General features: G+C 42.8%; 1 protein-coding gene across 3 annotated transcripts in view; it reads right to left on the reverse strand.

The window, feature by feature from the left end:
* Window positions 1-16,390, reverse strand: part of ADAMTSL3 (ADAMTS like 3) — a 331,627-nt gene that overhangs the window by 75,543 nt on the left and 239,694 nt on the right. For all 3 annotated transcript variants that reach the window (XM_087856588.1, XM_045813117.2, XM_045813118.2), the window contains exons 18-19: window positions 9,653-9,845; window positions 9,391-9,570 (exon numbers count right to left, since the gene is read on the reverse strand). In XM_087856588.1, the coding sequence (XP_087712714.1) occupies window positions 9,391-9,570; window positions 9,653-9,845 (373 nt within the window). The remainder of the gene's footprint in view (window positions 1-9,390; window positions 9,571-9,652; window positions 9,846-16,390) is intronic.

Below are 16,390 nucleotides of genomic sequence, written 5' to 3' on the forward strand. Positions count from 1 at the left end.
TCAAACCTCATTCTAAAGCTACTTTCCCTCCAGACACCATGACCATACTTTCCTTGGGAATACAGAGCCTATCTGTTGGAAGAATTCCCTGGGTAATAGCTTTGTGATATTACCATCGTTCCTGTGACTCTTGCTCACTCTTCTTTTCCCTGCACCCTGACGTCCTCCTTCTCCTTCTTCGTGCCCTGCCTGCCTGCCGCTGCTGTGTTGGTTTTCTGCTGGAGCTGAGTGCAGCTGTGTGCGAACAACGTAGGCAGCGAATGAGCAAGGGCAGCTTACATCTGGGGTGTGCAACACTCTGGCACCACGTCTTCATTTCTGTTGCCCACATGTCTGTTCAGCTCTTGGCATTCGAGTGGCTGGTGTGACTCAGAGAAGAGCGTCTTCCACAACTGGCTCACTGTGGAATAATGCAGCAACTGCGGCCCCTTCTTCCCACCACTTCATCCCTGGCAGCCTTCCTTGGCTGGGAGGCCCACAAGTGCCATGTCTCCTTTGGCGCCACCTGCCCCGCGGCTCCGTGGGGACATTCTCGGGGCAGCTCACGGTTGAGCCCTCGTCTGCCCTCTGTCATCACAGGACCGTTGAAGAGACCTTGGAGGACTGTCGCACGTCGCCCTAGGGAGATCTACACCGCACTCGGTGCCCGAGGGATGCTTGCCAGCTCCCAGCCTTCCCCTCTCATTCTGGCCCAGATCTTACGGTCTTTGGCAGGTGTGTCCCATGATTTATAGTTTGGGATTCTGGCCATCTCATTGTTCACTGAAGACAGAGTGTTCCCGCTCTTCCGTTCTCCTTGTGGGTTTTTTGTTGGATTTCAAAGGAGGGGAATGGAATTTTTTTAAAAAATCCTTTATTGTCATCTTTAACAGAAAGCCCTGAACTATTAACATTTTTCAGTATGGAGAAAAGCTTTTTGTAAGCTTTTGAACAAATAACTTAAAATTACCATTTATCAAATTATTATTTGTTTAGCCAAGTCAAATCATCATCTAGGAGTTTCCCATGTAATAAAAATTAATGTCTTTTTTTCTTTTTAAAGATGTATGTATGTATGTATGTATGTATGTATTTGGGGGGGGGGAAGAGAATCTTAAGCAGACTCCCTGCTGAGTGCAGAGCCCAGCATGGGGCTCGATCCAGGACCTGGAGATCATGACCTGAGCCAAAATCAAGAGTCAGCTGCCCAAACAACTGAAGCACCCAGGTGCCCCAAAAATTAACGTCAACTTTTTAATTTTACTTCACATAACAGTGAGTTACACAATTGCCAGTCTCTACTCATAAGCCATTTCTAATGATAAGTATATGATTTTTTTTCTCATTATGAACGGGAGCATCATTCATAAGCCGCCTCTCTGGATGGAGGTCTTACATGACCTTGTGTCACTCAGATGTAGGGTGCCATTAGAGAATGTTCCCAACTCAGAAAGAAAGGATGTAACCAAATCAGTGCCATTAATTACAATTCACAAAGCAGCAACCTTATCCAAAGCTTCTACTGTTTTTTCTACAGAAATCTGGTAGATTCCTTTGGAAGAGCTCGGGGGAACAAGAGACCCTGAGTTTTTGCAACTCTGCAATAATTTGTCTGTGATCTTTACACTTGAAGGTCACCTTGGCAGTATATAACATCCTTGGCGCACATTTTCCTTCTTGTATTTTACTAAATATGTTGTTCCATTGCTTTCTAGTACGAAGTGGTCTTGTCGAGAAGTCTGATGCTAATCCGATTTTCTTGCCCTAGTAAGTGACTGAGGCTTTTTGTCTGGATACACAAACACATTTTCCCTTATCTTTAAAATCCAGTAATTTAGCAGAAGATGTCTCAATATTGGCTGTGTTGGGTCCATTTTCCCAGGGCTGTGGTGTGCCCTTTCAATACTGTGATTGATGTTACATGGTGATTTTATTTATAGTCTCGTTCTGTTGTTTTGGTTTTCTTTTCTCGGGATTCTATTAATATTTACACGTTGGATTTTTTTCTCTTTCATATCTGTTATTTTTACTTGAATTCTTTCTATATCTCTTTGATTATTTTCAATTTCCTCCTTTCTTTCATTTCTCTTATCACGCTTCTTTCTAGTTTACTCTCCGCTTGTGAAGTTTTCCCATAAGTTGTCTGGTTCTCTCCTGAACCATGTCAGCTCTTTCTGTTCACATCCCTCTGTTAACTATTCACCTCATTTCTGGGGTTTTCTGTTTCCAATTTGTTTCTATGTATTTCTTAATTTCTTTTAGCTCATTTCAAAAGAGTAAGTAATATTTTCACCTGCCAAATTTTCATGACATTGCTATGTTACTGACACTTTTATCTTACAGTAGCTTTGTATGGGGCTTGCTGATGCTCCTATTTAAATAGTTATTTTTCTGAACTTTTAGGAAAATGTAAGGAGGTGGCAGTGTTTCAAGGTCATTTTCACTGTTCCCTCTTCTGGTGTTGAGAAGTATTCAACAGTTTGGCCACAGTTCTAAGACTCATATCTTCTGGACTCTTCTGCTCCCAGAGGTCCAAGCATCCCTTCCCTTCCCCTCTGTGTCCTTTCTCAGCTTGGATTATGGTTGTGGCAGGTCAGCTGGGTACTTCTTCAGCTCTTAGGGATGTGCGTTCACCTTGTGCTTTCCAATCTTTTTTTTAATGTTTTATTATGTTATGTTAGTCACCATACAGTACATCATTAGCTCTTGACGTAGTGTTCCATGATCATTGTTTGCGTAGAACACCCTGTGCTCCGTGCAATACGTGCCCTCCAAAATAGCCATCACCATCCTATCCCAATCCCCCACGCCCTCCCCTCTGGAGCCCTCAGTTTGTTTCCCAGAGTCCATAGTCTCTCACAGTCATGCTTTCCAATCTTCTTAAGGCCACAGTGGGCCTGCATGATCTTCCTCGTACTCGACCTCAGCCCAGGACCCAGCGTTCTCCCTCGGCATCACCAGCAGGTCTCAGACCCTGAGATGGAACTGCACCATTGACTTCGGTGTCCCCAGCTCTTGGCCTGCTCTTACCTTCTTTCTGTCAGCCTAGCTGTTAAGTTTACAGCTTCTGCACGGTTTCCGTTACGGTGCATGGTTTGGCCTCACCCACACATATCACTTGCGTTAAAGTGGCTATCTGTGTTTCCTTTCCTTTGGCAATCCTAATTGCTCCATTTTCTGTGTTTTTTTTTTTTACTTGAAGTGGAGCTGACATACAATATTATATTCATTTCAGGTGCACAACAGAGTGATCAGACAGCTCTACATACATCACTGAATGCCCCGCGATACGTGCCGTCACCTTCTGCCGCCACACAAAGTCATTACAAGATGACTGATGCTATTCCCTGTGCCATGCTTTTCATCCCTGTGACTTATTTACTTTGTAACTGGAAGTTTGTGGCTCTTTGACCCCTTCACCGTGAGGGACCAGGGGATATTCCACAACCAGGCCGCCATTGTGATTTTGCTTCACTGGAAGCCTCCTGCTTTCAAAGAAACTGCTAGGGACAACATATGCTCGTTTATCACGGTATTCATTTTCCTATAGCTTCAACTACCGCTTAAATGCTGACACTTCCCAAAATTAACTTGAGTGCAAGTCTCTCCCGAGCTGCAACTCCTTACTGATGCCTTGATAGGCCCTCCAACTACACACACCTCAAAACAGACTCATTTCCCTCCCTTTCAAGTCACCTCCCAAATGTGTGTTTCCTTCCCCAATTCATTTTAAAATCATCGCCAGCCCTAGCCACTGAACACACCCCTCTTTTTTGCTTCTTTCTTACCAGTTCAGTCACCAAATCTGCCCGCAACATCTATGCTAGCCATCGCCCACCTCTGTCTACCCTTCTCTACCCAACTGCTTCTTTATTCTCCTTGGTTTTATTCCAACGTCCTCTACAAAGCTCTCCCGGGCTCTTGTTCCTTCCCCCCCCCCCCCCGCCAACGCGCCATTCACACCGCAGCCAGAACCGTGTGCCTAAAAACGCTACATTTCACTTCCCTACTCACAAGCCTTCCTCGGTGTCCTCAGCCACTGGAGGGACAAGCCCAACATCTGAGGTCCTTCCCAGTCTGACTGCAATGTCTCCTCTCCGCCTTGTCTTCCGCTTCTCTACTGCATCCGCATCTCCAGCCGCGGGAGACCAGCTACCCCGCCACCTGGGCCTCCGCGTGCACTCCTGTCACTGCCTGGACACCCTTGGTCTCGTTTCCCCCCAGCCTGCACTCGACCTTGAAGAGCCAACTCCACGGCTGCGTCTTCTGTCACACTTCCCTGGCACCCATGCAGACATGAGGTCTCCCCTCAATTTCCACGCAGTTCTGTAGATGGGGAGACTTTTATTGGGCTTGTTACATAATTTTTTGTGTCCACTTCATTAACCTGTGAGCTCACAGAACACCACATTCTTGGCTGACTCAGGTCCTCAGGGCCCCGGGTCGTCAACACAGCAGTGTTCGGGCAATGTGTGCTGGTGACATGATGGAACATGCGGGGCTGTGACAACAAGCGTGTTCAGTTTAGAAGAAACTTTTAGAAGTCTCTGTATTTTAGTCAACAAGTGTCTACCAAGCACCAAGTGGGATACAGACATGCAGAGGTGGTCCTTCCCCTCTGGCAGCTATAATCTAGTCAAGAAAATAAGGCATATTCATATGTGTGCGTGTGTGTGTGTGTGTGTGTGTATTATTTAAAATAAGTGGAAACAGAGAGAAGTGCATGGACTTGAAGGCACTGGGTATATTTCAAGTGGGTCAAAATATAAGAATAAACTGTCATCTGGAGTCTAAAAAGACATTATTATTCAAGTACAAGAGTGGACAACTATGAAATTATTAATATTAAGAAACTCATAAGTAATACGACATAATAAAAAGTAAATGGAAGATTTTAGAATAAACCCAGGAGAGCTGGAATACTCTTTTATTCGTGGGAGGAATCCCTAATGCATTTGGATCAATCCTAGCTTTACCAACCACCAGTTATGAAGATAAAAATAAAAATAAAAAACACATTAGAGAAGCCCAACCAAGGTTCTTAGACTTTGTGAAAAGGAGTCCAGACACTGGAACTTCTTGAGATCATTTCCATCGTAAGTAACCATCAATAAGCTGAAACTGTCTTATCAATAGGATTGTGTGAGTGTGTGTGTGAGTGTGTGTGTGTGTGTGTGTGTGTGTGTAACCCTTTCGTGCAGTGGTGTGCTGGTAAACTCTTCACAAGTTCTTGAGGAATGAGCACTAATTATAATATCTGCCAACTTCTGTGGTGTGAATGCTCGCATCATGCCTGATTTCAAGCTATCAACCTGACATCACTGAGCACAAGGTAGGAGATCACATTTGGTTCTTGCCAACTGGTTCGGATGGGTTCCCACACACTGTTATTTTCATACGTCATAATTAGCCTATTGAAAATTAGAATACCATATTTATAAATCTATGTGTCCAGGACATATCTTGAGCTGTTCTTTGTAAAAATTTCTCATTAAAGAGATCATCTCATTCTACTTAGCATATGGATATATTTCAAGAATTGAAGGTGTCAGAAACTGAACAGGTGTCAGAAACTGAACACAGGAGCTGAAGAAGTCAGAGGCGATCACGAGTGTTGGAAAGATGGTGAAGTACTGACAGAGACAGGGAGTGAGGTGGGAGCCGGTTGGGAATGAAGAGGTTGTCTCTTTGCTTTCCCAGGATGAAGACACATCCTATTTGGAGAGCTGGGGGCACTGTGTTGAACAGAAGGTTAAAAACTGTTCGTGGAGATAGAGAATTATCTATAGGAGTCAGAGAAGAGGCCAGGACACAGAATCAGCTATGGAGGAAAAATGCAGTGACACACATCAAATATCTGGTTGAATATTCGGCTTTTTGGGGATCTGGAAAAAGACAAACCAGTCGACAAGATGTAGTTAAGTGAACAGGAAAAATAAAAAACACCAAGAAACATCATGAAGGAGAATGATGAAGGTAGACAAAATGGTTAAATACGCCATCAAAGGACAGAGAGTAAAGAATGAGGAATGATTTTACTGGATTTCCGTCAAGAAATGGGCCCACAAAACAGGCTGCAAGGGGTCCTTGGATCACAGAAATCCACCATTTGGGAAGACTGCCCCATAGATGAGTCAATGCTCCCTTCTTAGAACTTGAAATGCAGTGTAAGACTCAAAGGCTTCTTCTTGCCTCAAACTTAGTTCAGATCTAAAAACTAACGAGCCAAAGAATGAACAAAGCCCAAACATGCCATGAATAGAGCTAGTGTCGGGAAAGGGGACTATTCCAGCTGCAGGCTGAGAGGTCTGGCACGGCTCCTCAGCCTCTCTGTGTGCAGGGTTGGTGGCCAGCTCCAATGTAGAGAGGCCTTATCCAGAACCACAAGACGGAGGGCTGCCCCCAAGTGAGCCAGTCTGTGGCAGAAGGACCAGTCTGGCAGAAACCTTTGGAGAGGGTGGCAGTTTGGCATCAGAGCCTCTGCCAAAACAAAGCAACTCTGCAACGAAAGGAAATTTCAGCTAACAGGGGAAAAGCTGAACCCAGTAGGAAACCCAACGTGTGTGCTGACTGACCCCCGAGACTGGATGTTAGCGTTGGGTTTCAAAGGCTGCGGCTGGCTCTGCATTCCCGGGCCTGAGTGCACTCCCACCCCGTCCGCACGGAGGTTTTCTAGAGATGCAGCTTTGGCTGGGAGGGGGAAGATGTCTTGCCCGTGCTGGGCTGATCGCTGGGGGTGACCACCAGGTCGCTCTTGTCCCGCCCAGCGGTTGCCTAGGAACCCGACTCGCCTGAGGTCTAACCCAGCTCACGTGGGTAACCTTCTCTTCTGTCTCCTCTCATTTCTCCTGGCAAAAAGCCTTCTTCTTCTTTTTTTTTTAAGATTTGTTTATTTATTTTAGGGAGCGAGAGAGCACGAGTGGAAGGGGGTGAGGGAGAGAGGGAATCTCAAGCAGACTCCCCACTGAGCACAGAGTCCGATGTGGGGCTCGATCTCAAGACCCTGAAATCATGACCTGAGCCGAAACTGAGAGTCGGATGCTTAACCAATGGAGCCACCCAGGCACCTCCCCTCCCCCTGCCCCTGCAAAAATGCTCCTAACAAATGATTTGTTTGTCCTTGTTAGCAGGCTTGAGCTTTTCTAAAGATCATCACTTCAACAACACGTTGCATTTCCCCTGACTTTGCAAAGAATTTTGGGTAAGAATATTTACCTGTTCAGAGCTTGGGAGAGCTCCAGGACCTGTCAGCGATCTCATGGCCACTGGCCACAAGGACACTCTAAGCCAGACAGGAAAACCGTGCCCCTACTCAGGAAGTAGCTCCCCATTGAAATGCAATAAAAATTCGGGACATTGTGAGTTAAAGCTGGGAAATACTACATGATTTTAGGGGATGAAAGATTTCACAGAAGAGGGGAGCTCAGACCTGGATCCAGGACTTGAGAGCAAGGACAAGAGCGAAGACACAAAGGCAAGCTTGGGCGGACGTGGTTGACAGTGTTACTTTGATGATACATGGCCAGCAAGTGCGACTTTGCTGTTCACAGAAAGAAAGGACGGGAGGGGAGCACCACCAGTCTCTACTCTAAAGGGGCCAGTGAGAAGAGTGTGTTCCAGAAGATGGAACTGTGAAGGCCTGTTTGTTCTTAGGGAAAAGGAGAAAAGACAGAAGCAGAATGCCGTGTTTTAGAGCATGTGAGGGGTTCTAGGGTATTCCCTGGCTGCCTGGTTTCTCCGTGACCCCTGCTCATTTCCTGTCCTTCCCTTCCTGCCGTTTCCCCTGAGGTCAGGGCAGCCCTTGCTCAGAGAAATCATTTCCCAGAGCTGTTCCGACCTTGGATACACACTTACGGGCTGAGAACCCTCACAAGGACAAGGGGCAGGTAGGGAAATGCTTCTCGAATGATGATGTGCTTTACAACACCTGGAGAGCTTGCTAAAATGCAGATTCTGATCCTTTAGGTCTGGACTGGGGGGACTTGAGAGTTCTCATTTCTTATGAGCTCCCAGCTTGTAAAGAGATGCCCATTTGCTTGGTCCCTGTGGTGCACTCAGTGTAGCAAGGAGATAAAGCACCACAACGCTAAGCGTTCTCTCCACGACAGCCTGGGCCTCCCCTCCCTGCAGTTCTGTCCCTAACCTCATGGAGAAGGTAACCGGAACCTTCACCTCCACTATCGGGGGAATGGCAGGACCTCACTCTCGGGGCTTAGCTGGGTGACTGGAATAAATATTGCCTCCCCACTAGCCTACCTAGATATAGATACCCTCCTGTCTAACACCTTTGCCCATTTTCCCCCGCCTGACCCAGTCTCAAAGGAATGCTTCTGCCTTGGGGCTTCCAATGTCCCTTATACACAAAGCAGGGGGAATAGAGCAAACGAGCTTTTGCAGATGAAGACCCCCAGGGCAGTTTTCTACCTGTCCTTCCCCATCCCAAGCCTGAGAAAGATGCCTCACCTGTAACAGGCACACCTCTCAGTCCAGGCCCTGACTGTAGGAGGAAACAATTCTCCTGTCCCTCACGTCACTGGCCACAGGCACGGGCTCTGGTTCCTTGGGAGCTGGACAGACCCTGGGAAGATGGGTTCATTGCTTGGGCATTTTCTGACGGTTTAGGGAAGCATTTGTTGACTCTCAGTGGCCTGCATGAGGCCAACGACCAGTAGCGTGTCAATTAAGATAGATTTTGAATACTAGCTCTTAACTGAGCTAGGCAATTAAAACAAGAAAAATATAAAACTGGAGAACATGCAGGCAGAAGTCCTATCAATCCAACCTGTGCCAGGAGCATGTGCATTTGTCCCTGGGAGGATCACAAGGTGTGATCCACTGTGCTGGGTGTTTCTGTCCTAATATCTCATGCTATCCTCCCAGCAACTGCTGCATTTAAATAAAGGAAAATGGGGCTCTGGCAGCTTAAGTATGTTGAACCCGGTTTCTAGGCAATAGAGCCGGAAATCCACCGTGGGTGTGTTTGGCACAAAAATGCTTTTGTCTGAAAGACATGAGAGTACGCCCTTTGTACTAACCTCGAATCACACACACCTGGGCTTGAATCCTGGCTCTACCCTTGGGAAAGTCGCAAGTCCTCATCGATAGACACGGACGTGACTTTGGCTTCAGGCGCCCTCGTAGGATTGTAGGATGAGATGAGCCTAATGGGGTTTGACTGTGCCCAGCACTGAACGCTGGACTCAGGGAAGTTCAGCAAAGCCAGCGACTGCCCTTTCCTATTTGTCGAGATGATTTCTGATGTCGGCCTGCCTCTCTACCTCCACTGGAGGCCCCAGGTTACATACCCCAACCACATGCTTCCGGGTCATCTTGTGGAGGCAAGACTCTAGAGTCTGAAGCAAAGAAGGGGCAAAAAAGAGGAGGGATGGCGAGGTGGGGAGTGGCCCTTACCTTCGACCAGTCTCCCACGGTGATATGCGGAGGGCAGTCTGTTCTGGCACAGGACTTATGGGAAGATGCCTTGGGTCCTTGGCACAATTCATCGGACAGATTCAAAAAGCTGCCATCCGTTAACAGCTGCCGACAGGTGACTCTTCGATTGTGAGTTCCCCCACCACAGGTCCTGGAACACTGAGAAGATGGAAGGAGGGGGAGTTAGGGCTCTTGCAGCCACAGGTACGGCGGGCGAGGGGGCCCCAGGCTGCCATATTACCTGCTGCCACTCTTCAATGTGCCAGCTAGGAGGGCAATCAAACTGGCTGCACGCTTGTAAGGCATGCGGCTTTTCGTCTCCACATTCCTCGGCGGGCGCCGGGGACTCCCCGGGGTGCAGGCAGTACACCTCTCGGGTCTGGATTCCCACTCCGCAGGTAGCTGAGCAGGGGCCCCAAGAGCCCGTGTGCCACCTGCATCAAACACAACAGGGGAAGTCGAAGTGTCCAGTGAGACCACGTGCAATGGTCACACAAACACGATTTCAAGTTCTCGGGACGTCCGGACTTCACGCTCCACGTGCGGACCCCAGAGCCACAGCGTCCCCACCGCCAGATGCGATTAAAATACAGAAACGTAATGTTTGAAGGCCAGAAATATCGGGAAAGTGTTTAAAGGTTTTACCCATTTGGGAAAGCCCAGAGCACAAAAGCAGCAGATTTCTCCCCATTCTAGCATACCACCTATCCATAATAAAAGCTTGGGTTTTGTTTTGAATAGAGCCCCAAGGCAAGCATGATTTATATGGGTGTCAAAAGAAATTTTAAATGCTTAAAAGCACACTTCAGGAAATTTTTGGGGCACCTGGATTCATTATTTGGAATATCCCTAAGAAAATTCTCCTCTGTTAGGATTGGATTTGCAACACATATATAATGTGATTCCTTTCCAATAAGATCTTGGAAAAATCAGGTTTTCTCATGAAACATCTGTGAAAATGAAAAACCAGGGCAGCTGCTTTTGATACATATTTCCAAACCGCATTCAAGGAAGATTCTCTCAATTCACACTCCCAATAGAAGCATGTGAGAGTGCCTGGCTTCCTGCACCCATACCAACGCTGAACCATATCTCTCCCCTCTGATGGGCGAAAAGCTGTACATTATATAATGTTATCTTAATTTGAAGATATTTAATTATTAGTGAACATGGATTTTTAACTAGTTACTGTAGACCTATATCACAAGGAAACAATTTCAAAATGCTTAAAATTGACATAAAAGGATGTTTGTTCCAAGGTAGTTTGTAATAGCAAAATAAATTAAGTTTTACAAAATGGAAGGAAGCAATCTAAATGTTCTACAATAAAGGATAAAATAAATAACTGTATACTCATACAGCACCATGCTAGCAGCCAAATAACTGTATACTCATACAGCACCATGCTAGCAGCCATTAGAAAAGCAGAAGTATACTTACTGACATAGAAACAAATTTATGATATGTTTTTATTAGGAAACAGATTAAAAAATACCTTATAATATTGTTTTATGACTTTATAAATGCAGAAAAAAAGTCTATATAATCATACATCCAAATGTTAACAGCGATGGTCTCTAAGTGATAGGATTTTTATTTTCTTCATTCTGGCCAGTATTTTCACATGATTTTTCTTAAAATAAACATTTATTATTAGAAAAAGTAAGTTGGTTCTTTGGGAAAAAAATAGTGTTAATCTAAAGGGGACTTTCAGCTTTTCTAATTTCTAATTTTCCATAATAAAAATGTTTTACTCGAGGAAATAAGAGGATAAATAAAAAATGAAAAATATTTGAGACAAATACAATGGGAGAAAAATATTAAAATTTTTACTTGTGAAGACAAAAGTTCACAATGAAGATATCATAATCGTACAAGACTGAAGACTGAATAAAAAGCATAAATATGTATGAAATACAGCTCTTAGATATAAGAAAAATGGAAGGATAAGTAATAAAAATTTTTAAAGGCTATAAAATACTACTCTAAGCCCCTGATATATCAAGAAGGCAAACCTTCATAAGAACATATTAGCACCTGGGTGGCTCAGTTGGTAAAGCAGCTGACTCTCGAACTTGTTTAGGTCATGATCTCAGGGTCATGGGGTGAAGCCCCACTTCAGGCTCCGCAGTCAATGGGGATTCTCTCGTTCCCTCTCCCTCAGTCTCTGTCTCTCCCTGCTCCTGTGTTTTCTCTCAAATAAATATTTAAAAAGATAAATAATAATAAAATCTTATGATAAAAAAATACATAGAAAACTAAATAACACACTTGAAAACCTTGCTTAAGTAAATAACTTTTCAGGAAATTACAAAAAGTTCTATTCAAGAAAGGGACTAGATTCTATTAACTTTGTGGTTGAGTTCCTACATATTTTCAAGAAGCAGGTGAATTCCCATGCCATTTTAGAAATTTCAAAGTGAAAAAGAAGATTAAAATATTTTAATGCATCATGAAGCTAGGAAAAACCTTGAGCACAAAATCTGACAAATATATATAAAATTTTTTTACATGTAATTATATAGTCCAAATCATAAATCCTAAGTAAAACAGAACCAAGTTAATCAAAAGATTAAAATACTACATAGTACATGCTATGGCCTGAAGGGTTGTATCCCTTCCCAAATTATTCTGTTGAAGTCCTAATCTCCAGTGTGATAATATATTTGGAGACTGGGACTTTAGGAAGTAATTGGGTTTAGATAAGGTCATGAAGGTGGTCATGAAGTCATCTCTTTGAATATTACCTCTGGGTTTTTTTTTTTTTTCTTCAGCTTCATTTAGATATATTTTATACCCTCTCAATATTTTCTATCTCTTACCTCTAGTGTGTATTTAACATACCTCATTTGCTCTCTGTGCTTTATTCTGGATAATTTCTTCAGATCTCTCTTCCAGTTCACTTGTTCACCCCAGTCCATAACTTTGAAGTTTCGATGATTATGTTTTTAACCTATAGATATTCTATTAGGTTAAACCAGATGAAATTACGAGTATGGGACCTTTTTGATTAATAAAATTGGAAACTTCATATAGTGCAACCTAAAATTTGGTTCTTAAAAAAATTTCTAGATATTTTTGATAGTTTGTTATTCCTAGGTTTTCAATTTTCTGCCTTATACCTTAAATATTTTATTTTATTTTTAAAAAAGATTTTATTTATTTATTTGACAGAGACAGAGTACAAGGAAAGGGAGGAGCAGGGGGAGCAGAGAGCCCGACTCGGGGCTCGATCCCAGGACCCTGGGATCATGACCTGAGCTGAAGGCAGAGGCTTAACCGACTGAACCACCCAGGTGCCCCATCTTTAAATATTTTAAACAAACTTACTTTATATTCCTACTTGATAATTCCACTATCTAAGACCCTGTATATCTGATTCAGGTTTTCTCCCCCACTGATTCTCACACACTGTTTCTCCATGAATTATTTTTTAAAATTTTTTTGGTTGTCAGCTCACTAATTAGGTCTTTGTGGGAATTTTAAGTGTGGAGGAGAAGACACATTGTTCCACAAAGGGTGTGCATTAACTCTTGTCAAGAGCAATGTGAATTAATTTTTCAGATCGCACAGAGTGAACATGAACCTCATTCCTACATAAAGAGCGATTTGTGGTTTTTAAGTTCTCAGAGGAGTCCTTTTTTTTTCTTTGTGTACAGGTTACTTTTATTTTTATTTTTTTAAATAATTTTTTATTATATTATGTTAGTCACCATATATATCCTTAGTTTTTGATGTAGTGTTCCATCAGAGGAGTCTTACTTTAACCTACTTTACTGAGGTATGACTGATATGCAAACAGTTGTATATATTAAATGTATACAACTCAATGAGTTTGGGAATAAGTACACCTGTGAAACCATGAGCACCATCGAGGCTATAAACACATCCGTCCTCTCCCAAAGTCTCCCTCCATCCCTATTCTTATTCTTAACCTTTAGCATCATCATCATCATCATTATTCTTATTCTGGGTTAGGTAAGAACACCTAACATAAGACCTACTGCCTTAGCAAATTTGAAGTGTACAATAACACAGTATTGTTAGCTATAAGCATTATGCTGTAGAGTAGATCTCCAGAACTTACTCACTTAGCATAACTGTTAACTTTGCACACTGTGACCATCACCTCCCATTTCCCCTCCTCCCAGCCCCTGGCAGCCATCATTCTACTCTCTGCTTCTGTAAATTTAACTACTTTAGATTCCACATATAAGTGAGATCACACAGCATTTTTCTGTGTCTGGCTTCTCTCCCTTAGCATAGCGCAGGGGAGGATTTTTAATTCCTTCCACTCAGAGGCAAAGCCAAGACAGATAATTTTCCTTGAGATCTGCCTTTTTGGGGTGGCTTTTTTTCCCCCAATTTGTTTTTTCACTGAGGTAGATCCTGGCTTCATATGGGAATCTCCATTCCATTCCTTATTTCCTGGAGATCCAACAACTTGTCTGTTTCCAGGAAAAAAAAAAAAAAAACATTAAAGCCTAAGGTCTAGATTAGTGGGATTGGCAACTGTCCCCCTTGGAAGCACTAACTTTAATACAAGGCTACCATGATAGATTCATGTTATAGCTTCTTTCTTTCTTTCATTCTTTCTTTGTTTCTGAGCATTTATCTTACTTTCTTACAAGCTTAGTTTTAACATCAAGTTGTTTTATACATATTTTATTCAGTGTTTTAGAATCTTTTAGTAGAAGGGTATGCAGTTTATCTAGTCCATCACTTGGCTAAAAATGGACATTCACATTCACATACTTAAAAATATTTTTTAGCAAGTTTAGCTCTAGGTTGGTCATGATTTCCCCAGAGTACTCTAAAGACATTACTTCTTTGCTTTTTGGGAACTTCAGTTGTTAAGAAGTTGTTAATAGTTGATATGTCTTTTAGGTCTTGTAGCTCTCAAGATTTTCTTATCATGTTTGACTTTCTGCAGCTTCGCTATTATGCATCTAAGTGAGATTTATTTTCATTTATTTTTCTTGATACTAGGAGCAGACATTTTTTCTTAAGTTTTAGTAAACAGTTTATTTAATATCTTGCTTCTCTGCCATTACCTCCATATTTCTTACTTTTCTTCTCTTTTCCCCAAATCTTCAACTTTCTGTGCTTTCATTCTTTTGACTTCTTCAGCACTACCTTCAAGGCAACAATTTTTTCTTCAATTGTCTGTAGTTTACTTATTTCTCACTGGCTTTTAAAATTTCCAAGTTGTGTAACTGGTTCTTTTTAAGACTCACCTATTGTGACTATATTTCTGCCTATGTCTATTTTATAATCTCCAGTTCTTAACCTGGATATCATTTACCAATTTATATCACCAAAATCTCAGTAATACTTATAGTCTTTTTCAGACTGTTCTTCTATTTTCATTTCATGGGGAATGAATCCAACTTTCAACTACTGACTCTGTTGACTATCTTCTTTAGTATTAGACTTCTTCATGTACTTTGGAGTTTCATTTTGCAGGCTCAATGTGGTTTCTCTCTCCCCACCTCCCTTTGTCCTTTTCTCTGACTCTTAGCCCTCCCTGTCTACAACGTTGTTTACTAATATCTAGCCCTCCAGCGTCTCCAGTCTAGAACCAAGTCTCATATGGACAGCATGGCACAAAAGCACTGTAAAGACACTGAGGATCCAATCCCTGAGCCAACATGTAATTTGGGGCTGTATCGCTGTGTCTGTTCTCGATCTCCCCAGGCAAGTAGCCTCATATATACAATGGCTTCAGGTTGTGATCAACAGCAGCTTTTTCCTGCTTCCATTTGCAGTGAATGTGGGTCCATTCTAATCAGTCAAAAGGAAGATATTCAGGTCCTACTCTCTATGGAACTGAACTCTCATGTGCCCTGACTGCTCTGGGGCCTCAAGCCCACAAGAACCACGGATCCACTCACCACTTCACATTTCCTTTCCTTTCTTGGCCCAGATAGTTCTTTTCATGATATTGCCCTGGGTATGCTGTTTTAATTTCCCTGCTCTTATACTGCATCTACCATTGATCTGTATTTGGAACAGAATGTGAAATTAAAACACCAGCTTAACTGGAAGCCTACTAATTAGTTAGATTGTAACTGATTATATCTAAATTTCCAGTAGCTTTTGAGGTGAGGGAAATCACCAACAATAGAAATACACATCATATTTTGATGATAATGGAGCTATATGGATAACTAATTAAAAGGATGTGGTTTCACTGTCAATTCAGCTTAAATATATAACTTATTTGGAGTGACTTCCGGATAATCATCTTTCAAGAAAGTATATAGCTAGAAGAATCCATTAGAGGCACAAGGGACTGGAAATGAAACCACTGTGATTCAAGAAATGGGGAACCGTTTCTTCTTAATAGACAAAAGACTAATACAGAATTTTTAAAATTCAAGAATTGGGTAACAAGTAGGTAGAGAAACACATCACTCCTGCCTCTTGCTTTCTGACTTCCCTCCCTAGCAGTGCTGACTGCTGTCAGAGAAGAAAGCTCTCCTCAGACGAGTGGGACCATTATGTAACCCTGCATGTTTCTACAAGCTGCTGGCTCTCTCCTGGAAAAAGCAAACTCCATAAATAGCAGACACTCAGCAGTTATAGCATAGAGCAGGGGGAGTAACCCCATAAGAGCAAATAAACATACAACACCCCACCTTGGAGAGTCCAGGCTAATACATCAAATGCATTTGCCTTTGGGTAAATAAAGATCCACTGACTGTCCAACCCAATCTCAGTGGTAAGTTTCACCCTGGGGTGATATTTTACTGCTATTGCCCTTGGAGTCAGTAAATATTTGTGTGGAAAATATTATGCAACACCCTGTTCCTGTTATTCCTACACCACTGTTTCTAGAACCTAAAACATTTTTGTAAACTTACCTTTACTTTGGCACCAACCCTTTGTCTCTGCTGGGTTTTTTCCAACATAACTCTCAACCTTCGAAAAGTTTATTAAATTTGCAATTTTGAAACGAGGAAGAGTATTTCCCTTC

The sequence above is a fragment of the Ursus americanus genome, chromosome 28 (assembly GCF_024610735.1).
Source record: "Ursus americanus isolate L20-20 chromosome 28, mUrsAme1.1.p, whole genome shotgun sequence".
Taxonomy (NCBI): domain Eukaryota; kingdom Metazoa; phylum Chordata; class Mammalia; order Carnivora; family Ursidae; genus Ursus; species Ursus americanus.